This window comes from Pantherophis guttatus, chromosome 3 (assembly GCF_059756535.1).
Source record: "Pantherophis guttatus breed Tessera chromosome 3, ASM5975653v1, whole genome shotgun sequence".
Taxonomy (NCBI): domain Eukaryota; kingdom Metazoa; phylum Chordata; class Lepidosauria; order Squamata; family Colubridae; genus Pantherophis; species Pantherophis guttatus.
In genome coordinates this window covers 63,492,466-63,518,646 of record NC_142065.1, presented here as the reverse complement: position 1 = coordinate 63,518,646, position 26,181 = coordinate 63,492,466, and the positions used below count along the sequence as shown (strand labels likewise).

At 37.9% G+C, this 26,181-nt stretch overlaps 2 protein-coding genes across 7 annotated transcripts in view; one reads left to right on the top strand and one right to left on the bottom strand.

Moving 5' to 3' along the window:
* Positions 1-353: 353 nt before the first annotated feature.
* CPT2 (carnitine palmitoyltransferase 2) lies at positions 354-13,820 on the bottom strand. Of its 4 annotated transcripts, XM_087889731.1 has the most exons (7): positions 12,772-12,995; positions 9,345-9,425; positions 7,973-8,079; positions 6,424-6,610; positions 4,750-4,929; positions 2,914-4,218; positions 354-820 (listed from the first exon to the last, which is right to left on the bottom strand). In XM_087889731.1, the coding sequence occupies exons 6-7, from the start codon at positions 4,202-4,204 to the stop codon at positions 489-491; spliced, it is 1,623 nt and encodes a 540-aa protein (XP_087745857.1). In that variant the 5' UTR covers positions 4,205-4,218; positions 4,750-4,929; positions 6,424-6,610; positions 7,973-8,079; positions 9,345-9,425; positions 12,772-12,995; the 3' UTR covers positions 354-488. The 4 variants fall into 4 exon arrangements, with proteins under 4 accessions (XP_087745857.1, XP_087745858.1, XP_087745859.1 ...); XM_087889732.1 differs by lacking the exon at positions 4,750-4,929 and having other exon boundaries at positions 12,772-12,958; XM_087889733.1 differs by lacking the exon at positions 6,424-6,610 and having other exon boundaries at positions 12,772-12,958.
* Positions 13,821-18,086: 4,266 nt separating this feature from the next.
* The window catches only part of SLC1A7 (solute carrier family 1 member 7), a 48,188-nt gene continuing 40,093 nt past the window's right edge, over positions 18,087-26,181 (top strand). Inside the window, exons 1-3 of one of the 3 annotated variants that reach the window (XM_034415099.3) lie at positions 18,087-18,210; positions 18,332-18,533; positions 20,083-20,162. In XM_034415099.3, the coding sequence (XP_034270990.1) occupies positions 18,393-18,533; positions 20,083-20,162 (221 nt within the window). In that variant the 5' untranslated portion in view covers positions 18,087-18,210; positions 18,332-18,392. Of the gene's footprint in view, positions 18,211-18,251; positions 18,534-19,043; positions 19,224-20,082; positions 20,163-26,181 lie in introns of those variants that run through there. The other 2 variants (XM_087889735.1, XM_087889736.1) reach the window with 2 other exon arrangements.

Below are 26,181 nucleotides of genomic sequence, written 5' to 3'. Positions count from 1 at the left end.
AGAATAGATGTGGGCGGGGCCAGTCAGAATTTTTACTACCAGTTCTCTGAACTAGTCAAAATTTCCGCTACCGGTTCTCCAGAACTGGTCAGAACCTGCTGAAACCCACCTCTGATATATTAGCAAAGAATACTCAAGTGATGTATCAAACAGTCTTATACTGCAAGAACTTCTATTGGCTGATAGATAATAAAGACAGCACTTTTTTTTTACAATTGGAAGTCCGTTTACACTCCCTGAGTTGGAGCTGGCCTTAATCATATTTGGAGAACAGGCATTAAAATCAGTGTAACAACTTAATCATGACAAATGTAAAAATCCAGTGGGCCGGCTCTTTAACCCTATTTACATTCTTTCTTTTTTTTCTCCAGAACTTAATCTGTTATTTTTAAAAAGGATAAACAGGTCATGGTCCAGCTAAAACATTAACCTTGAGCCAAAGGAAGTTTGTTATGTCACACATTTAAGAAAGCCAGTCCTGATCTATCTTAATTACTAATTTGTTTCCCTTCTAAAATATCAAAAATATCATCCAGTGATTTGTGCACACACTGCAGGAATTCTGGTGCATTCCTAGATGGATAAGCAGAAACGTTGCACCCGATCCAGTTATCGTGTATACTATAAGCTACGCCAAATCCATCAGGCACCACTGGCCCAAATCCACCCAGGAATACGGCTGAGCTGCTCAAAGTACTTGTGGAGAGAATGTTGTGGTTAATTAGGGCATAAGCTTTGTCCTTGTAAAGATCTGGCAAAGAAATTCCTTGGGATTCTGCTTCACGCCGTAGTGCATAAAGGTGACGATCAAATCCCTGACCTGTCAAGAAAAATACAACAGTGAGTGGCTCTGAAAAAGTCACTACTTGTGTCTAAATCATATTTTATGCCACTTCCAAAGTCAAACATGACAGGCTGCTCTTAATTTGTTTCACAAAATTAAAACCATTGTGGTAAAAAAAAAAAAAGGTTATGTGATCTTATTTAAATAAGCACTAAAATAATTTATTTAAATAAATTCCACCACTATATAAGAGCTGTGGTGGGGCAGTGATTAGAATACAGTACTGCAGGCTAATTCTGCTGACTGCCAGCTGTCTGCAGTTCGATCCTGACTGGCTCAAGGTTGGATCAGCATTCCATTCTTCCGAGGTCAGTAAAATGAGGACCCAGATTGTTGGGGGCAATATGCTGACAATGTAAACCTCTTAGAGAGGGCTGTAAATCATCCTGAAGCAGTATATAAGTCTAAGTGCTATTGCTAGTGCTATATTAATATCTTTCAGAGCCCAGAAATCTTTATGCCATCTGAAATGTTATTCTTTGTTATTAATGTTATTCAAAGTTATTAATTACCCAGTGACTGCTGGTGCTAAGCAACAGTATCAATATAATGATTAATATGCTCCTGTTAAGGATACCAGTGTATAAAAATTAAAGCAGCAGCAATAAAACACAAGCAACATCTTTTGCTTTCTAAAAATCGTAAAGGGTTTATTTTTCCAGAGGGAGTTTCAGAACTGATTCTGAAATCATGTAGGATTTAGATTTACTATATTAATATACTTATTTTTTAATTGTTTTATTTGTATTATATGATATAGTAGTATGGTATAGTATGATATATAGCTAAATTGCCTGGAGACCATCTGGTTTGAAGTAGTGTATATGTTTTATAAAGAAATATGTATTAACCTCCCAGAGGTGGTTATTCTACAATAATTCAATTTTAATCTGTTTCCAAAAAAGCTACTAGCAATGATGTCAATTCCAGAAGGAAGATACACCAAAGTGAAGTATCTTCTGAAAATGTGAAAATGAGCACTTCTTGTTCTTAGTCCCATCCACACACGCCCCCACTTTTATAAGGTGAGGCACCATAAGCAGTTTCTTCCAGGATGAATATCTCAAAATGGGTCAACCTCAATTGGAAAGGGAATTCCTGAACACACCTAAGTGCCAATCATAAAGAGCTTTATACGTGGGACGAAACCAGCACTTTTATTTATTTATTTATTTTATTTCTATACTGCCCTTCTCCCGAAGGACTCAGGGCGGTGTACAGCCTAATTAAAAACACAAAGACTTTGAATTGTACCCTCCTGGCAGATAGTGCAGAGCCTTCAAAATCAATACGGGTAGTCCTCATTTAGCAACTGTCTTGTTTAACAACTTTCACAGCTATAACAGTCATGAAATAGTAACTTTGCAACCAACCCTTGCATTTATGACCTTCACGGGTCTACAAAGCCAAGAAAAACTGAAGTAAGACCATAAGTACAGTTGCAATTTGACTTCGCTTAATAACCAAATTGTCAGTTCCAATAATGGTCATTAGAACTACCAGTTAAGGTAGGTATTGTGCGCCAGATAACACACAAGCTGTTCTGTACTGAAGCAGTGGTAGCTTGGGGATGGTCTTTGCAGGCAGCTGTATGTTGCACTGCACCTGGAACAATCCAAACAGGTAGTGAGGAGGGCATGCTGCCAATTTGCATAACTTTTGCTTCTCAAAATATTATATTGAAGTATTTTGTAATCTCGGTACATAACTGTAGTGTCATGAGCCTCCTAGGGAATGAGACAGGATCTAAACTGAATCAATCAATCAATGAACTCAACACATCTAAATGACATTTTGAAATTGGATTAAATTACCCTGTTTCCCCCAAAATAAAACATCCCCTGATAATAAGCCCAATCAGGCTTTTGAGCACATGGCAATAAGGCCAAGCGCTTATTTCAGGGTTCAAAAAAATATAAGACAGGGTCTTATTTTCAGGGAAACACGTACTAAAAAAAAGTTGTATTGCTCCACACACACTTGTGAACACAAGTTATCCATAGGAAATTCAAATGTTAAGAAAAGGACTGTCATCAATATAAGCGAAAGCAAGGAGGAAGATCACTAACCCAGAGCAGCTTCCTTTGTGAGTTGACCATGATACGTGGAGCACTCGGTGATCATCTGGCGTAGCTCCATAGTATTGTGCTTGGACGGCCTCTTGACTAGTGCCTCTGAGCACGCCTTTGTGTAAACCGAAGCAGGCCGGATCGTTTCAGTGCGACCGTGTTTGAATGCTGCTGTGCTACAAGATTCATAGGTGGCAACTGTCTGTCCATATTGCCTAAGAAAAGCCATCTGGAAGGCAAGCTGGACTATGGCATCGGGACTCAGTTTCTGGGTCTTTATGAATTCCTTGCCTCCTCTTTCAAATTGGAAGGCCTTCAGCGTCAGTGTTTTCACAGTGGCATCAAAATTTTGCTTGGCTTTGGTGATTCCTTCTTTTAAGGCATCGTTCAGTTTGAAATTCAGCTTCTCTACAGCTCCGTGTGAATCACAGGCAGCCGGCAGAGACTGAGGAGTAACGACAGGAGTCTCAGTGCTGTGTTTAAAGACTTCATTTTGGAACCTAAGCACAGCCACACCATCTCCCCAAGCATGCTCAAAGTGAATTGCTGCAGAGCCGTCTTTCGCTAAAATAAGATTAAATGATTTGTCGTACCACCTGTTCGTGCCATCGCCATGGAGCATAGTACGAGACAAATGGTCGACATCTTTAATTGGGAAATCATCAAGGCACAGGCAGAATATGGCCGAATCCACTTTCCTTAAGGCCTCCCTGTTGCCATTGTCAAGGAGTTCCTGCCTCAGAGTCGCCCAGGTATCCCGATTTTCAGTAGTTAGATAAGGAAGAGGAAATGCTGGAACTGGAGCATTGTCTGAAAGGATGAATTTTAAATGGGCTTGAATTTCCGATGGTTTCACTATATTGCCATTTTGGTCTATCACATCAAACACATAGAAGTGGCCATTTCTAAGCACCAGTAAATGCTTGGCATGCTCATCTGTAAACAGCTCGTCTTTCTTGGGTTTAGGCAGCCGGGTGGAATTGAAAAGTCTGAAGTATTGTGACATGTCTAGTGGGTAGGCATTCACCATATAGGCACCAAACCATGAGAGAGAAGAAGGCACAAATCGAATAAGCTTTTTGAACCCTGGAGTGTCACTCTTGGACGGGTTCAGATGAAAGACCTCTGGTTCTAAGATGCCTGCCCTAAGAGTCTTCAAGAAACGTAAAGCAGCAACAGTCACGTTGGTGGCTTTCACAAGCTGATCGTTGTATTCAGGTTTGGGGTCAGGACTTAAAGCCATGAATGGATTGAAGTTAAGAATAACGGGTTCCCGTGCCTGAAGATACATGTCAAACCAGGGACCTGAAATTAAGCAGCAACTATAAGTAAAGTTCAAATATCATTAACTCTCTGTTTAGGACCCTGTCATTCCTTAATTTGGGGTAGAGTCAGGGCAACTGGATGGAGCTGATTGTTTACTGCCCTTCATAATGCCAGGCAGAGTTTGCAACAGATATTTTTTTCTTTACTCTCTGGGAGAGAAACATCTGCCATTACCTAGGATTGAACTCTCAACCTTCTGACTCTGAGGCGAGCATTTTCATCACTAGGCCCCCACACTGCTCTTCAAGTATCATTAATATGGGATGCTTATATAAGGGACCTCCAGTTAAAAGCATATTTAATGAAGATCTGTGGGATGCGGTATAAAAGTTTCCAGGTTCGTAACAACTGAAAACAGAATTTCTGTTAACTTCCCTGACAGTAATTTAATATGGGGCATTCATTTGCATACAATGCTCATTTACAATTTGCTCCCCTCTTTGACCATTTATCATTTGTCTTCAATGGGAAAAAAAACCACAAATACAAACGCACTCTAGCTTTTTTTACCTTTTTGCTTGTTGCTTCTGCTCTTTCCTGTGCTTTTCTTTCCATTTTTTTTTCTCTCCAAAAGTTTCAGTTCCCCAGCAAAGATTTCACTTTCTAATCCCTGGCTTCCATCTATCCACTAAAGTAACTGAATTCTATACTTGGCATAAAAACACTGGGATTTCTTCACAAATATGTGGACTGCAAAATAAATGTGAATAGGAAATGAAAGGTAATCCGCTGCAGAGCCTGAACCTTCAAACAAATACATTGGTATAAAAGTGACATTGCTGTGCTACTAATTTTTAATTTTCACAGGCTCGTGACAGAGGTTAGCAGCAAACTAGCTATCAAGAAACAGGTCTACAATGCAAGAACCTAGACTCTGCAGAACATTGATAAGCAAATAATAATGTGCATTTAGCCCACCAATTCTGTTCCAAATTAAGACAGACAGAATTAGTGCTATTAAACAGAACCCAGTAAGTTTGTGTGATTTTGATTTGCAAGAATTACCTTGGATTTTCCACTTATATTCCACTTGTAAGTAACCACCTACTCTCAGTCAACATTAGTAGGCTGATGTTTATTTATTGTCCACAGAAACAAAAGAGATACTTCACAATTATCTTCCTAAATTTCATTTAAACAAATAAATCGTTCAGCATTTTATTTTAAATAGAAGAAAAATAGGCCACATGGGAAGGGAAACAATGGTATAATTCTTTCCTTTTCTATATGACTTGAGTAGCATACATATTTGGTTCTGCATATTTTGTTCTTTCACTCAGAGGGAAGATTATAATTTGGTAAGTTTTAACGTCTAATCATTTCTCAGCCTACTCAAGCAAAGAGCATGAGGCAGATAGTATTTTAAATTCACAATGATTTAATTCAGAGTCTTGATTATGTACTATGTAATGAATCACTATTTTACTAAAGGATTCAGCAAGAACTGAGAAATAGAATAGAGTCAAATGTGGTGAGTTTTATACTAATTATGGATGTGTGGTATACAAACATTCTGTTATCCTAGGCACAGATTGTCCTTGAGAATTTGCTTAATGACCATAGCATTCTCTTAACAAACCACTGCAAAAAATGGTTGTAAAATTGGATTGGGCACATGACCATTTTGAGCCTGTTCATTCTAGTCGTAACTCAAGGACTACCTGTACATTTCCAGATGTCAATATCCTATATGTAAGAAGAGGAAAACATAGGAAGGCGAGGAGGTGACTAAATACAACCAGAATTGAGACCAGAATTTCCATTGTAAGTCACTGGAGTCATACATTAAGTTGGACCCAATTTTACGATAATTTTTATGGCAGTCATTAAGTGGCCCAGGCAGTTGTTAAATCCACCTTTTCCAATGACAGAAATCAGCAAAAACAAGTCACAATTCATGATCACTTCATCACATGATCAGTTGTTAAAAAAATCTGGCTTCCCCAATTGACTTTGCTTGTCAATAGACTTTGCTATCTGGTAAGGTCACAAATCCTCTTCAGGAGACTGCAGTCGGTCATAAATGCGAGCCTGTTACAAGCATTCAAGTTGCAATCACGTGACCAAGGGGTAGTGCAAGGTTTGTAAGTGAAAGTACAGGTAGAACAGGTCATAAGTCACCTTTTCCAAAGCTGTCGTAACTTTGATCCATTATTAAATGAACAGTCATAAGTGAAGGATTACCTGTAAATTAAGTTCACTAATCTAAATTCTATAAATGTTCTCTTCCTTGCTGTTCTTCTATTTTTTATTTTGTCTTATTTTTGCTGTCTCCTTTATGTTCTGGTATTCCTCCATCTGCTGAAGTAAGTTTCCTTTTCTTTATCTCATCCTGACTGTTCTTTTTTCCCAAACCATAAAGTTTAGCAGCCTGCAATAGATTAATATTTTGTTGGTAATGGTCATTAAGTCATTATGATCACTCTTTTTCTACAGACCGTATATTTTATTTCTCAGAATGGCATATGGAATCGGGAGTATGTGAAAGTTATAATACAGTGGTTCTTCAATTGTTTGAACCAATTTCTCCATTTCCCTATCTCAAATAATTTCATTGCACACACACACACACACACACACACACAAAGCCAAGGTTCTGCTGTTTTATACAAGCATCTCTGCAGCAGCAACCTGAATTCTCAACTCCCAAGCACTTACAAATTGCTCCACTAGCCCCAAACTATGCCCAAATTCCCTCCACTTTAAAAATCATTGCTATAACCTATAAAACATCTTTTTATCAGCAGCAAAAAAACTTTCCTTCACATTTCCTCTTTCACTACTTGAAAGGAATTCAAGGTAATTGCATTGCAATTAGATCACCCTACTTTCCTCCTAAAGTTGCTAAGAGTTGAACCTGGCACATTCTATATGGAAAAGAGATGCTTGTTCTATCAATCCATTGTATTCTCTTCCATTCTCTAAATTCAGAAGAAGAAATCTAATGTATCTTATAGGTCCTCTTGGAAATTATTCTGAGGGTCCAGGCTTGCAGCTTAAGACTAATTCCAACCCAATCTTTCTGAGGACACACATTCAGCTTTGACAACAAATTCCATGTGTGGAACAGATGTTTCTGATAATCCAAACTGAGATGAATGCTTTGAATGTTATGGCCAGGCTATAAATATAATTTTCTGTGTAGAAGTGGTTAGAGGAGGTAACAGTCCAGAACATCCAAGGACATCAGTGGTGTGGGGAGAAAAGACACTGGGAAGACGAGAGTGGGTAGATAGCAAGATAGGTTATGCAGTGCGTGGAAGGAGAGAAGGAGGGAGGGAGAGAAGGGGAAATGGGGCATACCAGAGGAATATGGCATGCTGTGAGCTACTAAGGCAAGGAATGGAGAGAAGAGGTAATCTGTACAGCTTTGGCCTATTCACTGCACAAAATCACTCCAGGTTTAGTTTTGTCTTGAAACATGGAACAACCAAAACAGTTCAGCTGTTGGTTTTGTTGAACTGTGGATGAACTGAAAGGGTTCAACAAAATATTTAGAACACACAAATTTGTTCCTGGTTTAAAGGAAGCATACTTTCCATTTCATGCACACGCTTAAAGGAAATGTTAACCGTTCAAAGGTGTAAACAAGCATCAAAGCCAGTTCTGGACCTGTGGCCTCAGTCCAGTTAATGAAAAGGAAGATCCTGCCAGGTTAAAACGGATTCTTAATTGAGCAGTTTGAGGAAAAGACATCAGGAATGTAAGCAACATTTCACGATCATTTTCCTACCTGAAATATAACTTGTATGTTTATTTTGTTTGTCCTTTGCAATCAAATGATCATGCAATTCTCTACCAATGCCATTCTCAAAATTGCCAGCAAGTCGTTCGGTTTTCCTAAATTTAAAAAAGAAACAGAGAAAGAAATTTAGTGTATCTCTCTGATATATACAGTTCTTTGGGTGAAAATGTGAAGTATGCTGCTGAATAATAAGGCTCTGCTAACCTTATTGTACAGAATAAAGAAGATGACCTTGACTATGATATGCAAGAACCATTACCTAGGCAAAAAGGGCTAAAACATGTTTTAAATCCAGTACCATGAGATGACATTTCAAAAAGGCTCAGCCAGATGTCTCTCTAATTCACTTGTATAAGGAACAGGAATAACAAAAGCAGATTTGCTAGAGTCTGTTACTATGGCCAATTTCAATAAATGTGGTTTTAGCCTCCTGGTGGAATTGTTTTTCTGATCTGGTCTGTCCAGTAGGTGTGACCCTTCCTCACGTATCCCTGTGAAATTCCTACCTATGTATTAAAAAGTATCATCACTTCCACGTTGCAGGAACCCTGGTAGCACAATGGTTAGAATGCAGCATTGCAGGCAAGCTCTGCCCACAGCCTGGAATTTGATCAATGTTGACTCAGCCTTCCTACCTTCCAGTCGGTAAAATGAAAACCCAGTTTGTTGGGGACAATATGCTGACATTGTAAACCACCCACAGAGTGCTGTAAAGCACTATGGGGTGGTATATAAGTGCTATTGCTATTTGCATTTGAGTTAACTGTTCTGAAATGCAAAGGGAAGAGAAGTTTCCTTCAGTGTTATCTAGAAGATTTTCCTGAGACTGCCTAGGTCAGAGATGTCAAACTCAAGGCCCACAGGCCATATCTGGCCCATGGGGGTTTAGATCTGGCCCGGGGCTGTCCTGGAAACAATGAAGGACTGGCCTGTGGTGTTTCTGCCAGCCAAAATGGAGCTTGGGGAGCTCTGTTTTCGCTGGCAGAGGGCTGCAGGAGGCTGTCACGGCTGAAAAGGAGCCCGGGCAAGCTATGTGCAGCCTCCCTGAGCTCCACTTTTGCTGGCAGAGAACTGCAGGAGGTTGGCGTGGCTGAAAACAGAGCCTCGATGAGTGACATTGAGCTGGCCACACCGACCATGGCCATACCACTGGTTATCGTCCCCTCCAGCCCCTCGAGGTCAAACACAACTCTGATGCGGCCCTCAATGAAATCGAGTTTGACAACCCTGGCCTAGATTAATACAGTCAGCGCAAACAATAGTCAGGAGAATGGGAGCTAAAATGCAGCACATCTTCAGGGCAACCAGGCTGAGAAAGGTACCTGGACAAGATATCAGAGAGATGGAAGCTTGTTCCTACCTGAATTGATCATCATCCAAAAGAGGTTTCTGAGCATTCAGGTATCTTCTAATTGTATCTTCAAGTTTTGGAATGGGCAAGCTAATAAGAGGAATAAAATATTGAGTCTATGAGGTTAAAAAATGTTATCACAAACTCTCAAGAAAAACATGCTGATAGATTAAATGGTCAAGCAATTTTTAAGGTCAAGCCCCAAAATAGCTCTGACACTATAACTTATATCTAAGCATAATTTATTAATAATACTCTCAGGTAGATTAAGCTTTAGCTAAAATTTAAGTAAATACATTTTTATATCAAGCATTCAACTATTTTGAAATAAGCAAATTAATGCAGAAACAAAATTAAAGTGATATTCTATTAACCAGAACCTATAATAAAGAAATTGTTTCATGGAAAAATGCTCTCCAGATTTAAAACAATTATATCGATATTTCTGCAGAAGTACAATGCATAAATAAACTCCAATCCCCCAAATAAACCAGTGAGCATTGAGCCTGGTAATTAATCAAAAACTGTTGCATATTAACAACTGGGGAATGGAAAATAGGAGGAAGGGAATGAATACTGTATACCTGGCTCAAATGCTTCCGGATCAACATTTAAGTTAATATTTAAGGCATATTGGATGAACTCTCATCTCTTTTGCCACTGTAACCTATATGTAGGTTACTCATTTAGCAGGAACAATAAAAAAAAAGTGCAAAGTATGCACGGTTGAATTCACTGTTATTTAGACAACTAAATAGTACACTTTGACCTTAATAGAATAATCCTAAATAAGATGATTTTAAAAATTTCCTCTTCAAGTCATTGTTCACTCTTTTGGTGACTGCCTGGACTAGTCCCTAAAATTTTCTTGGCAACATTTTTGGAAGTGGTTTTGTCATTGCCTTCTTTTAGGGCTGAGAAAGAGTGACTGTCTCAAGGTTACCCAGCTGCCATCAGGCCTAAGGCAGGACTAGAGCTCACAGTCTCCTGGTTTCTACCTTGGTGCCTTAATCACTAGACCAAACTGGCTCTCAATTTAGAAACGAACAATGCATACAGTCAACCAAATAGGTACAAAGGCATTAAGTAGCAATTATAAAGATACATAGAGTCAGTTCTTGAAAACTGCAGGGACTAGTCCAGGCAGCTGCCAGGATTCAAAAACTGGCTTGAAGGCACAACACATTTTTAAAAATGTATACATGTTTAACTCTGAACAGCAGTGATAAGAATCATGCCCTGCTTTTAGCACTACCCTTTCACCTACATACCATATTTTATTCTGATCTTCTTTCATTACCAACTGCAATGAAGCTCTTGCATTTTCCCTTTCTCATTTTTAGCTCTTAACACAACTCTTTGTTGTGCTGTAACTTAGACTACCATAACTCACATTTCACCTTAGTCTTGTGAGCAATCCAACTGCTGAACATTCTCTTAATCTGGAGTTGAATTAAACAAGAGAAACATACTATCTCTTAGTATCTCAAGAGTTTATTGGGTAAAAATAAAATCAATTCCTGCCCTCTCATGAGTTCACAGAATATCCTAGCATCAGCATAATACAGCTATTAAGACAAGTTAAAATCTTTGTTTTGAGGTCACACATTATACAGACTGTACTGTGTGTTAAAAAAAAGTTTAACCTTGCTGCCTCAGATTATTAACAACTGCAGGAAAATCATTGGTATGTTATGACTATGACTAAACAAGAATGTATGTATCTATGTATGTATGTATGTATGTATGTATATATGTATGTCCAAACTGCATAATGAGGATTAAACAGCTAACACACAAATACTCATCGAAACATCGATGAGTATTTCATCGATAAACATCGAAATTTTAATTTGTTTTAAATTATTGGGATTTTTTAATTGTCTTGGGCTAAATTATTTAATCTGGTTTTAATTATATCTTTTAACTTTTGTATTTATGTATTTTATTTTGTGCCTCTTCACCGCCCTGAGTCCTTTGGGAGTAGGGCAGTATATAAATCTAATAAAAGAAAGAAAGAAAAGAAAGAAAGAAAGACTCAGAACATGTCCACTGCCCTGATGAACTAGCATCCTATGCAGTTTTGAGTCTCTGGCAATCTATCAGACATCTGGGTTCAAAAATGATGTAGGTGTAGTTTTCCATTTATCACTGAGTTCAGAAAACATAAACATGACTAATTTCCGGGCAAATAGTGTTCTGCAAAGAGGTATTCCTTATGGATTTCTACAAAGTACCATCTTGTTCAAAGGCTTTTACTATATACATTCAGCATTTTAGTAGGGATTACGGTGATGACTCATTAGGGACTGGGATCCTATTGGCTGCTGTCAACTGTTTGCATGGGAAGAGGGTGAAGGTAACTACACCATCCTGCACAGCAACTTACCTATTGGTGGAGACATTTTTTCTATATTACCCTGCAAAATGGCACCCAGCTGGTAGGCAGATCACTTTTCTTCAATATTCTGCATCCATGAATCAAACTCTGCAGTGGATCAAAGTAGGGACTCTCCTATTGGGAACTCCCCAACACTATCTGATCCATGAGGTGGGGTGACAGAGGCTGCCTCCTAAAGTGGAGGGCAATCCTCATCACTCACCCAACATATCAGGCCATAGAATGAGCCACAAGGTGGGTGGGGGCTTCCTGATAAGGCAGAAGCAAAAAGACCCACTTATAGAGTTCAGATGATGGCTAAATCCATTTGTCCAAATTTATCTCCTCTCCAAGTTCACCTTAAGAAGGCAACTGGTCAATGCTCCCTGATTCCCGAAGCAAGACATTCATCAAATCACTGCACTTATCCAGCATGACACTTACGAACCATAAGCCTGTTTCCCATAGAGACCCGTTATGGAACGGAACCAATTATGTGCTCTTTGAAGACCCAAAGGAGTGCTTCTTCCAAGAGACAACTGGACTTTCTTGGGGGTGTTTTTCCCCCCCCTTTCCTTTGAAAACGTTTCTCTTCTCATCCAAGAAGCTCGGGTGGGGAATGGAAAGATTGGATGAGAAGCAAACGTTTTCAAAGGGAAGAAAAAAGTCAAGAAAAGTCCAGTTGCCTTTTGGGACATGGTGATGGTTGCTCTTTGAAGAGTTTGTGCCAAGTGCTATAGGAATGGATTTCTAAGGAAATCTTAATTGGATATTTGGATAATTGGAGCTTTCGTGTGCAACTCAAGTACAAGCTTTTTTCGCGGCTTCCCCCAAACCCAGCGAGTGAGAGAACTGACTTGCCTCATAACTTCCTATTTGAAAGAGGGGGAGGGAATTGGACGCGAGGACCAAAGGCCACTTCAGAAGGGCAATCGAAGGACACCAACAAGCAAAGCTGGCTAGTGGTGGTGGGGAATCGAAGCCGAAAGGCCACAGGACAACAATCCCGGGGACCAGAGACCAAGCGCTACTGCTCTTTCACCCCAGGCTCCTTACCGGGGCAGGCTCTTCTGATAATGCATAGTGGGGACGATGCTGCGGTGCAAGTACTGGGAGAGCGCATCGTCTTGGCTGTAGCTTCTTCGGGGCCCGATGAGAAGAGGCGGGAGGCAAGCCCTCCGGAAACGGGAGAAGGAAGAAAATAGCAGCGCCCCGGTCACCATGGCGGTCTGGATACCTTCCCTCCCGGTGGCGGAAAAGGAGAGAGAGAGCCACCCGCCGGTGCCCGCCCCTGGGAGGAGTTTACTTCACATAAGAAGACGTGGGACGGCTCCAGAGGCAGATCGCGCCCTCTGGACTGGTTTAGTGGCCGGGTTACTGGTTTTAAGTCTGTGTGTGTGTGTGTGTGTGTGTGTGTTTTGCTGGTTTTAAGTCATTTTGTGTGTGTGTGTGTGTTGCTGGTTTTAAGTCGTGTGTGTGTGTGTGTTTTGCTGGTTTTAAGTCATTATTTTGTGTGTGTGTATTTTGCTGGTTTTAAGTCATTTTGTGTGTGTGTGTGTTGCTGGTTTTAAGTCGTGTGTGTTTGTGTGTGTGTTTTGCTGGTTTTAAGTCATTATTTTGTGTGTGTGTATTTTGCTGGTTTTAAGTCATTTTGTGTGTGTGTGTGTGTGTGTTTTGCTGGTTTTAAGTCTTTATGTGTGTGTGTGTGACGCGCTGTTTTGTGTTTAACTCCTCGTAGTTAGTGAAAGTTTGCAAGGCAGTCCGGATCCCGAACGTTCAGACGACACGCTGATTCTGCGCTACAAACTAGAGTCCCAAAGGTGCTTTTTCAAGAGGCAACTAGACATTAGTTAAAAGAATGTAAATGACCAGCTGGGTGCAAAGAGTATAAATCCTTCAATTCCCCCCCCCCCCACACACACACCCATCCAGTCAGAGCTGAAGAAGCTCCTTGGATGAGAAGCGAAACGTCTTCAAAGAAAAAACAGAAAGTCCAGTTGCCTCCTGAAGAGAAGAACCTTTGGGACAACCAGGACCTGGATGACTGAGAATCGCCATAGACGTTTAGCTACAAACCGGCCGATGATCTCTCCGAAGTGACAGCACCCAACTGGCGTTCCCTCTAAAAAGCCAGAGTTCTCCAAACTTGGCCACTTTTAAGACTTGTGGACTTCCAACTCCCAGAACGGAAGGGAGGCTGTGGGTGGCTGAGGAGAATTCTGAGTCTGGTCTAAAAGTTGCCAAGTTTGGAGATACACCCTCCTCCTCCCTCTCCCCCCCCCCGCCCTAAAGTGTACAAGCCAGTGTCAGAAATGGGCGGGGCATTTTGCAGTTTTTCCCTCCGCTCCAGTTTTCCAACCTGAGGCGCCCTTCAAGGAGCTTTAGGCCGAGGCACCTGGACTGGAGGGTGCCAAACAGGAGACGCTGGTTTAACTGGTCGGGGCGAGAAACCGAGGCAGAAGTTGTTTCCCCGTTTCTTCTGAGATCAAAGCAGGCGGGGGGGGGGAGAGAAAGCCTCGTAACCCGAGTTGCAGAGGTTTATATATATTAAAAAGGGCGGCTCTTCCTTTCCCCCCCTTCTTGACAGAAGCACGAATTCTGCTCGCAGCAGCCTATAGGGAAATTAAATGGCCTGTCAATCGCCGAGAGAAACACCAGAGGGCAGAGAGTGTGTTGGGATGCGAAATTTTTCTCCGTTTTCCTTTCTTTGTGTTTCTTCTTTAATTGTCCTACCGAGTTTAATCTCTAAGGAAACCGAGTTTCTCCCTCTTTTTCTATGGCAGAAAAAAACACAATTTTTGTGGAATTCGATAGGAGATACTTCCACAAAAGTAAATACGGGATGATACTCTTATGTCACAGTCCTGTGTGGACCCTTTCCTAGGAACAGGTTCCATTGAGTTAAACTTGACTTAAGTGAAACCTTTTAGAAGAATATTGTAGTCTGGACTAGCATTGCCCTAAAAGTCATTTAAATATTCTTGGTTTTGATTTCATTTCAAGTCTTGCATATATTGTATTGGACATCTTTATAACCATTTAGCAATCTATAAGTGAGAATTATGATTTACATGTGTTTTAAGAGCATTCATACTTCACTCCTTCAAGCTATATATGGATAATACTCAGTTCTTGCTATATAAATGTATAGCTTTGTTTGTTGGCATGCTTGAAGTGATAAATTCCTTTTTAACACAACTGCTTTCATGTATTTACAGTGAATGCAAAACTGCCCCGAAATTCATTGAACTGAATACTGTATCAATTAACATATATGATTATATCAGTAGTGAATAGCCACAGGTTGCATACAGCCTCTAAATACCTCTAAACATCTATGTAACAATTATATGAAAATCCCTTGTATGGAGATCATGTTTAAAAATGTGTGTTTGCTGCCCCAAGAGTTGCACTGAATAATTATTTGGTGACATTTTTTTCAAGCACATTGGGACAGAATCTACCATAAGTTAATAAATAGGGAGGTAGCAATTTAGTTTGTTTCAGTTTTGCAGTACTTACATCATAGTGCTTTTTGTCACTTTGTAGCTTTCAATACATTTTATAAAATGCAAAGAAATTCAGTTATTCCTATGCATCTGTCTCTGTCCATAATAAACACAACTGTAACTGTTATGTCTCTGTCCATAATAAACACAATCTCCTCTCAGATTTCCTGTAGAGACAGGAAATCTGAGAGGAGTCTACCATTTGAAGGAGATATCTGTTAGTTTGCTCAAACAAATTGGGACACGTACTATGGAAGGATCAAAGGAACGAATTTCCATCAAATGTATATGCTTTTTGTTTTTAAGTTATTATCAAAAAGCTATTTGGTTTTGTTTACAACTTAATACAGGTATATCAGAAGAAGGGGTATTAAATAAAATACAACATTTCATTGAATAAATATACTCAGGATCAGCTTATGCCACACTTATGACAAAGGTAGCATGTAGAACAGCATTCATGCATTAAAAAAAAAAAGGCTCCCTAAAAGTAACTCCTAGGTAGGTTGATTACACAGTCACATCCATGTTGGTTTTGGGTAGCAAGCCACAAATGGGTTGCTTTTGCCTTTTACCACGTTGTCCTTGTTTTATGATTTTTATGAATAAATCTTCCTATTTTCCCCACAACAGTGCTGTGAGGTGAGTTGGGCTGAGAAAGAGTGATTGGTCCAAAGTCACCCAGCTGGCTTCTGTGTCTCAATTGTGGTTGCTGTTGTTATTTTGTAGTCAAGATTACAGTTTTAGAATCACCAGGCACTTCCCTGTCCAAAAAACACTTCAGTAAATTCAGCTCTGAGTAGCATTCTGAGACCAGCTACTTGCTGCCACCTGCTCTAACATCTGTAGTTGTACATTTCAATAGACAGTGCTATTTTTCCCAGGTCAGTTTATTGTGGAGTTTTTTTTTATCTGCTTATTTGTCTAGAGCTTTTTACTGAGCATTACAGTTTCTTTTCCTGCCCTTGTTCTGGCTGATTAACTTTCCAAATAATCATTAAATCAGTATAAGCGTAATCACTGGATCCTAGCCATCTTTAAGATGACTTTCATGAGCACTTCAAATAATAATGCTTGAGATTTTCTGGTATTTTGTACAATGTCCATTCCTTTGCTTTTACTTTAAAGTATATTTAGAGATGAGATTATTTTTGTAATTTGCAAAACATTTGATGGCAACATATTTTTACAATTTGTAAATAGTTATTTTTAGAAGAGTTTTCAGTATTAACAGTTGTTAAAGAAAGAAGGAATATCCTAATAGCTCACGGGTATCAACTAGCGGTGTCACGTTGCCATCATGTAATGTTTCGTGACATTTTTCCCCTTCATGGAGCTGGGGTGGGCATGGCCTGCATGTGATGCATCCGGCCTGTGGACCACCAGTTTGACGCCCTTGTAAATAGCTGATAATCCTTGCAAATTCTTCCTTTCCTTGTATAAAAAACAAATGTATGTGTGTGATTCACAAATTATTAAATACATTTTTGGCTCATCGGCTTGTCTCTATAAAATGATTAGTGATTCAAGATGTCACCACAATCGCTAGAAACATTCAAGAAAAATATCTACATTCAATTAGATATTTAAGGAATGAATTAATCATATAGTATACCAAGTTGATACTACATGGATCTTTTTTAGATATTAGTTTTTCTTTTATATTTACTTTAATGAATGTACACTTTTTATATTAAATGCCCCTGGAGTATTGGTGTAGATATTGTTTATGTATTTGTCATATTTATGTAGTCACCCATCTCACAATCAAATGACTCATTAATAAAATAAAAATATAACAAGAATGTTTCCTCTCCTTCAAGGATCCCCTCTCAAATTGGAAAACTGAGGTAAAAAAGAAATATGTTAATTTAAAGTTAAAAAAAGAAAAGGAAACACATGGCTTTCTCCTAGGCCTTGAGGTAGAATGTATGGAATCCCTTGTCATATATGTTTGTCATATGTTGCATCTGTTTTGATCTTAGTTGTCTTGGTTTGCTATTTTATTTAATTTGTTTTCTGCATTTTTATGTATCTTGTTTTATTTATGTTGTGCTTTTATATTTTCTAACTGCCCAGGGTAAGTGTGGATTTGGGTCTTGAGTTGGGTAGGCACTGAAGTTGAATTAAATAAATATAATGGCTAAGATGCTTTTTAAAAATTACATCAAAGTCAAGAAATAATCCAATTCATAATAGAGCGGACAAAGGAAGTGACTCTTCAAAAATATTGAAGTGATGAAGGATAGCACATGTGATTTAGAAAATGAGTGCCATTAAATAATATTTAATGTAGCAAAATGTGTATTCTGAACCTTGATCCCACATCTTTTTTTAAAAAAAAATGTTTTCTATACTTGATACATTGCAGAGAAAATGTTTCATTTTGCTACAATGTCAGTGGTTTCTTTAGTTTACAACTGCAATTTTTTTGGCTGGCTGGTTCTATTTAGCAGATGAAAATAAAGAGATACATTAGTAAATTGAATAAACTATATTTTTAAAATTGCATATATCAAACATACATTTATAATCAAAGCAAGTTATACATAATACATTTATAAACCATACAATTGCATATAGTTTAATTCACTGGGGGAAAAAAGTTTTTCCTGAAAAAAATGTTGACAGGGACAAGATGTTTTTCCATATGCTTCCAATATTTCCAGATTATTTGTACTGGTATTGGGAAAAGTAAGCCATCATTACTTAAAGTTTAATCTTGTGGTTAACTAATGTTAATCACCTACACTTTGAATGAAAACAGAAGATATCTACTGTGTGCATCACGTTCCTCTATGCCACCATTATCAAGGATCCTCTATAATATAGAGGATCCTATAACAGTTGAACAATGCACAATTATTTTATTTTCACTTTGCTCCAATATTACTCTGGTTTCTAAAATACCACTCCACTCTGTTCTCATTTTCCAGAGTTCTTAATCTTCCTTGAGGTTCGTATTGATGTAGTCACTAATAGGATTGTGAGTATTAATTTGGAAATATATGCTTGGTGGCTACTGGTAGAAGAGCGACCTTGCATGTCAGCTAAGCAGTCCCAGAAATGCTTTCATCTAATCTATGCCTGCTATTCTAACACAACAGGCTGAAAAGATCTCTGTGTCTATGGGATGCTGATTCCCCTCCGGAGATCACTGAGGACACCATGGCTGTGACTTTCAAAACAATGCTAGGTCGGGTCAAGGATGTTTGCAAAAGGAATGGTTTACTCATTCTCTCAGTGTTATCTGTCATAGTGGGATGTCTTCTTGGATTCTTTCTGAGGACAAGGCGTCTTTCTCCCCAGGTTAGTGATCTGAGCAGGTGTAGCATCATTGAGAAACAAAGGATTCATAAAATAAAACAGAAATTGTCATGAAGGACATTTTGCTAAATTGATATATTGCAAGACATCTTGTTCTGAAAACAAAAGCTGTCTCTAGGTTTATTTGTTTTTTTTAAATGGTTGAAAAGTTGAGTCGCTGCAAAATGAAATGTATACAATGTTAAATACTGAAGATGTTCAAATGGCAGGAACCTTTTTTTAGAAAAAAACTTGCATGGTTGTGAATTCCTGGTATGTCTGAATATACTATTCCCAGTGAAGCTAATGTATGTTCTTTTCTATTATTTAACATACTTACATTCCACAAGCCATTTATTTTAAAATAGTTTTGTTGATCTTAACATATTTCTAGGGAAAGCTCTCCATTATTATTATTTACTTATTAGCAATGAATTTATTTTAGAAAGTATGTTTTAGAACAACCTGAGGGATTCATCTGTTTGTGTTTCCTCCCACCTTACCCATTTTCATAGTTTACACTTCATGCTGGGTAAGCTAGCTAGAAATGGTTTATTTCTTGGTGGTGGTTCTTCTTATTTTTAGAAATAATAGGAATTGTCTGTTTTTAAAACAACAAAGACAAAAAGTTGTGCAATGTTTGCCCCAAAGATGCTGGCTGAAGATGAGAAATATGAATTTGTCTCCCCTGTTGTGAGTAAAATAGAGTCACAATTATCCATCATGGATCCATTCACTTTGTAAGGGAATTGTTTAGTATGGTACACATCAGGAAAGCAGGCAACATGACAGCATAGAGATTCTTCTGGTTTGCCATCTATTAAGCTGGTATAGCTCTGATCTAGTTGCATTCAAGTTGATATGTGAAATGGAGAGATAACTTGGGAGGTTAACACTGTGAAAAGCTAGACACAAGAGGAGGTTTCTTGAATATTGCAGTTTTGATCTAGAAAACCTTAAAAGTTATATGGTCAAGGTATCTGAATGAGCAGGGCTTCTCGTATGAATGTGTTCATAATTTATGTTCTTTGCCAACTTCTGAGGCATGTCCCACCAGCAAGAAAAACTAGAAGCATAGGAGAGATTCTTCTATAACATCCAAACTATGAATTTCACACCTGCTTCATTCATCCCTGATGAGTTTTTGATAAGCAGAAATATGAGTACTTCAAGCTTCTGGTGTCATCTCATGAATTATATTGCTTCAGTTCATTTTAACAGAGATATAGACAGATAAGTCTGGTGGTCAGTGAATTTAGTACTCCCCATCCCTAACAATAGCTAAACTAAACTCTTTCCTAGATTCATCATTTTTATACTAAATATATCATTCATCTGAGAATCCAAGGAGTATTAAAATCACCATTTCAAAGAAAGCCAATTATTAATACCCTCTATATATGTTCATTTTCTCATCATTCTATTCTTTGTTTCTTATGCTGTTGTAATGAAGAAGAAATTAATAATGTAGATATCAAAGCATCTTAACACTATTTTGAGATAAATGCTTTTTTTTAAAAAAATCAATTCATCCATTTCCTTATTTCTTTAGGAAATTAGTTATTTCCAATTTCCTGGAGAATTATTGATGAGAATGTTGAAGATGTTGATTCTGCCTCTGGTTGTTTCAAGGTAAGTTAGTTTATATCAGTTCAACCGCTTTTTGTATAGTTTTCTTTTTAGATGATTCATTCCAAATAACATTGTGTGAATATAATTTTGGTGACTAGCTTTCCTGTTTAATCCAAACAGTATATATTTGGAGGAACCTAACAAAGCAAAGAAGGTGGTATCGAGAAAGGTGATAACTTTTCCTCTGCACTAATTCTTTGGTCTCAACCATTCATGACTAAAGTGACTTCTTTTTTAAAAAAAATTGTGCATTTGCTCTTAAATGTGTAAGGTCTTAATATCACAATGGCTAATAGATGCATTAAGTAGAGATATATTTTAGCTACAATTCATTGAGCTGAAATATACCAATTAACATATATGATTATTCTAGTAGTGGACAACCCACTGGCTGCATGCAACTTCCAAGGCACATATATACATTATGTCTCTGGGAATATATGTGAAAGTTATATAAAAATGGGGTTTCAAAATGTAAATAAGCCCTTATACTGGAATCATGCTAAAATATATATTATGTAATTGCTGCCCCAAAAGTTACACAGGCAAAAATCTTCTGGTTCCTTTTATAAGAGATATTACAACTGTTCATGACCCTGTTTTTATACTGCAAAATAATCTGGGAAACTTTCTCTGTTTTTCCATGCATGATGTACATATTAAGAATTTATAGAAAAATACCTGATACACTTAGGGCTGCACAGAATCAATAATACTGGTACATTCTATTTCTATAATTGCAAAGTTCATATTTATGATGGCATATGTATCAAATACAGTATTATAATGATAGATATGATAATGGCTAATATTGCAGATTATCTTTAAGGTGCCTTTCCTGTAAAAGTTTCCAGAATCTAGGATGATGAAATAAAATATTAGAATCAAGGTGAATTGATTTAAATGTAAAACAATTTTGGAACTGAGTGCTCTTCATATATTTAAACAGTGTGCAAATCTGATAACTAAATCATCCTAGTTCATCACTTGCTACAACACATTACAACAGTAAAGGTTTAATTTGAGTTATGGTTTAGTTAACTTGCTGTAAACTTGCTGTAAACTTGCTTTGTGTGTGTGTGTTTTTTTTTTATTTAGAGACACTGCCTGCCTGCCTGCCTGCTTTCTTGCTTGCTTGCTTCATTCATGTGATTTAGAACAGGGTTCTCCAACCTTGGCAACTTTAAGCCTGGAGGACTTCAACTCCCAGAATTCCCCAATTCTGGGAGTTGAAGTCCGCCAGGCTTAAAGTTGCCAAGTTTGGAGACCCCTGATTTAGAAGCTGCCCAACTCCATTAGACTTTGGGTGGCTTTCTATGCTAAACAGTATCATTTCAGAGGTGGTATTCAGCAGGTTCTGACCGGTTCTGGAGAACCGGTAGTGGAAATTTTGAGTAGTTCAGAGAACTGGTAAATACCACCTCTGAATGACCCTGCCCCCATCTATTCTCTGCCTCCCGTGTCCCAGCTGATTGGGAGGAAATGGGGATTTTGCAGTATCCTTCCCCACCACACTCACCAAGCCACGCCCACCAAGCATTGTCACGCACACCAAGCCATGCCCACAGAACCAGTAGTAAAAAAAATTGAATCTCACCACTGGTATCATTCCCTGTCTCCCAATTCATATTTCACACTCACTCTGCCTGTAGTAGCAGGCTCCTAAAATTGTAGCTATTTTTTTTTTGAATTTATTGTTACAACATGTTTATTGTAGTATACTAATGCCAACACGTATAAAATCGATAAAAAGTTCATGTCTAATCTAAGCACCTCTAATCTATCATCTATACCTACCATCTACTACCTACTACCTACCATCTATCTATCTATCTATTTATCTATCTATCTATCATCTATCTATCTATCTATCTATCTATCTATCTATCATCTATCTCCTATCATCTCTCTTTCTACGGTACATATCTATCTCTATCTGTATATATCTGCATCTCTATTTATCTTTTTTTTTATTGAAAAGTTTTATAAGAAATACAAACAATTTTCTCCCCCCCACCCTTTCCCACTCCCCACATAATAGAAAATGTACATTTTCTTATACATAGTAAATCCTACATATACATGTTTCCCTTAAAGAAAGCATTAAAATAAGACATTTTAATTACATTCGGAGTTGCTCTTCTTCTCTTTCTTCCCTCATTCCACAACAAACCTTCTTCTCCTCCTTTCTTTCCCTTCCCTCCCTCCTCTTCTCTCCTACTTTCTCCTTCCTCCTCTCCTACCTCATCCTACTTCCTTTCCCTTTCCCCCACTTCTCTCTTCTTTCCCCCCTTCTCACCTTCACTCCTACTCCTGTCCCCTTCCCTTCCTCCTCTCCTTTCTTCCATTCCTCTCCCTCCCTCTCCTTTCTACCCTCTCCTCCTCTCTCCTTTCTAACGTCTTTGCTGTGGAATATTCTCCTCCTTTAGTATCTGAGCAACTCCTGTATTCTAATCGTAAATACTTTCTTTCAATTTCTTTTCAGATTTATTCTATCTATCGGCATTATCATAAACATTCAAACAAACATACAATATAAAGTCAGTCAATTAATATATCATCTGAATACATCTTTCTTTTTGCATCTTACTCCTCCAATAACTGTCATTCTTAATATTGCCATTTCATTATTTATACATTTCCCCCACATTTACTTTTCTGTTAAAACATTTCTCTATTCAACACTTTTATCCCACCCCAACCCTTATCCCATCCTTCCCACCACCACCCCCGACTTCCCAGAGCAAAAACAGGGTATAGCTTCTAACAAACATATGCTAAAATAAACTAACTAACTATAAAGTTCAAAACTTCCACACGTTCTTTAATTCCCCTTACTCCAATTCATCAACCTCCCTTTTATAAATTCTCAGAGCCAATTAAGTTAAATTCATTCTTCCTAGGAAATTGTAGCTATTTTTTAATGAAATAAAAATTAATCTCTCTTTTTAAAGGATGTGTACAAAAGTGAGATTACTATGTTTACAGATGACTTTTTTTAAAAAAAAAAAAACCATTCATTTTTTTACCACTATGTTTAAAAATAGGTTTATAGGTTTATACATTTAGGCTGTTTTATTGCTCGAATCTAAGTTTATAAGGACTGGCACATTCCTCTTGTCATTTCTCTGTGGTTTTAGTCTTATAGCCTTTTCTCAGAGTAGGTCTGACTGAATTTGGTGGGACTTGCTTTTGAATAGGCCTTTTAGGGATATGTGATAGTAGCACAAGCCATGTTTAAGTGAGATATGTTACTGTTTCTCTTGCATACAAATGTGTGGGAAGATATTATCCTGGCTCCTGTACTAACATGTTCTGAATTTCAGCATATATGAATTTGCCTCCCCAGTTCCAGAGGTGACAAGTTCCTGTACTACTACTACTACTACTACTACTACTACTACTACTACTTCTTCTTCTTCTTCTTCTTCTTCTTCTTCTTCTTCTTCTTCTTCTTCTTCTTCTTCTTCTTCTTCTTCTTCTTCTTCTTCTTCTTCTTCTTCTTCTTCTTCTTCCCGTTCCCCTTCCCTTTCTCCTTTTCCTTACCCACTTCTCCTTTTTCTCTCCCTTTCTCTCCCTTTTTTCTTCTCCTCCTTCTTCTCCTCCTTCTTCTTCTCCTCCTCCTCTTCTTCTTCTTTCTTGACTAACTGACTTTTGTAATTGGTTTTACCTACAAATACCTCGAAAATAAGACCCTGTCTTATATTTTTTTGAACACTGAAATAAGTACTTGGCCTTATTGCCATGCGCTCAAAAGCCCGATTGGGCTTATTATCAGGGGATGTCTTTTTTGGGGGGAAACAGGGTATACAAGTCTTGAAACAAGACTGAAGCAGACAGTCTTAAAGTAGCTAGCACATTATTAGAGATAATTAATTAATTTTGCTTCCAAAACTGTACCCTAGTTCTAGAATATGCTAAGCCAGTGTTTTTCAAATTTGGCAACTTTAGGACATGTCAACTTCAACTTCAGGATACTGGGTAGGGCAGAGGTGGGCGTCACATACTGTAACACCTGGAACCAAAAATGTGAGCACGCGGCATCGAAAAACAGGCGATTATATAGGATGTGATAGCACCAGAGCGGGTGGGCTGGTCAGAACTACCGGTTCGCTCTAACTGGTCCGAACCGACAGCAGCCCACCACTGGGCTAAGGAATTCTAGAAGTCCCTATAATTTAAAATGGCCAAGTTTGAAAACTGCTCTAAGCTCTCTACCTGCCAACTGCATTTCAGTGATTTTTTGCTTCTTATGTGAAAAACAGTCATTTTTCTGAACTCTTCCTGTAGTGGCTTTTAGGATCTCTTTTATGGATTGCACCAGTAGAGGCTAAACCAATTTCATTGTATACATGATGTACAATGAAAACAAAGGCTATTATTATTATCACATCTAGCGGTTTCAATGGCTTTATCTCGCTTTGGAATTAATGTTGAAGAGATATCACATTTGATTTTTCCGTGATGGACATGCAGGAGATGGCAAAAGTCATAATTTTTAAAAAGACATTGGGATGAAGATTGTTCTACTGCACTGGGTTTAGCACTCTCTGCTTTTCTTATTTTTATTACTGAATAAAACTGTTATTGCAACTACCTATTTTATTGTTTTAGTGCTAATAAGTGATGTTTGAAATTAGGAGCATAAGGTTTTCTGTTTGTTATGATCTATCTTCCCATCCTGCTTACAATCTTTTTGGACTGTTGCCTTCTGGCAGAAGATACGGAACAATTAAAACTCAGACCACACGTTTTCTGAATAGTTTTTATCCCAGAGCTATAATTGCACTCAACAATGAACTAAAGGGCCGCCATCAGTGAGCTGTTGGACAGTATTACTTGGTCTGTTGTGTGGATGTTTGGGTGGTTTAGGGTGGGGAATTGTGCTGGGTGGGAGTGTGTTGGGGATTGTTATGTGTGTTGGACCTGGTCTTTGGGTGTTAAGTGAATTTCATTGTATGGTATACTGTGTATACACATACAATGACAATAAAGTTATTATTATTATTACCTTGGATTCCACTCAGAGGTTATTGCTTATTGAAAGTGTTTCTTTTCTCTTAAAATAGAAATGTGGAAAAAATATGGTATAATTAAAAATACTTGCCTTCTATTAGGACAGGGCTATCAAACTCAAAGTCCATGGGCTAGATGCGTTACAAGCTGGCCACGCCCACGCCCAGTTTAGCAAAGGGGGGAATAGTCGCAATATGTCACGTGATGCCGCTGTGGCAACACAAGTTTGACACCACAGTATTAGGATATATATACAAACTGCTATTAAAATATGACACAGAGACAGAACAGTCAAAATTGCATTATAAAGTACCGGTAGATGCAAAATTATAAAGACACAATTACAATGTAATTATTAAGCAAAAATGGTTCTCCAGTGTATCATACATCATACAATACGGCAAATTTAGAAATGTAGAATAGGCTTTTTACAGGAAAACAACTGTTGTAAGGATTGTAATAAAAAACGACTTTAAATGCTTATAAGCATGCTGATTTCAATGATCAGTATGGAAAATTGAAATCAGATATTTTCTAATTATGTTTTTTATTGTTTTTTATTGTTTTTACTTTCTTTTTATTATATGATTATAATATGTGCATTTATCTTTGGAATAGTGCTAAATAATGATGATATTAACATTTTGTTCAGAATCATACAGATGTTTTTAGTATTCTGATAAAACACACTCCATTCTATACAATCAAATTAGTTAAATACTGAACTTCCGTTTTTGTGGCCATTGAAAACTCCTTGTTTATTTACTGACATATTACATTTTATTTATTTTATTTTCTTCTTTTTGTTATTATTTATGCTGCTTTTAAATATGTAAATTTAAAACAAAAACAGAAGATATTCCAGGCATAATCTGTGGCTCATCAGAAAAAACACATGAGATTCTTTAGAGAGCATTTTAAGTCTGTATTTAACAGCACCTTGCAATGCCACCTGTTACTTACAGAGTTTTAGGAGTTACAGTAGGCTAGCCAATCCTAAAAC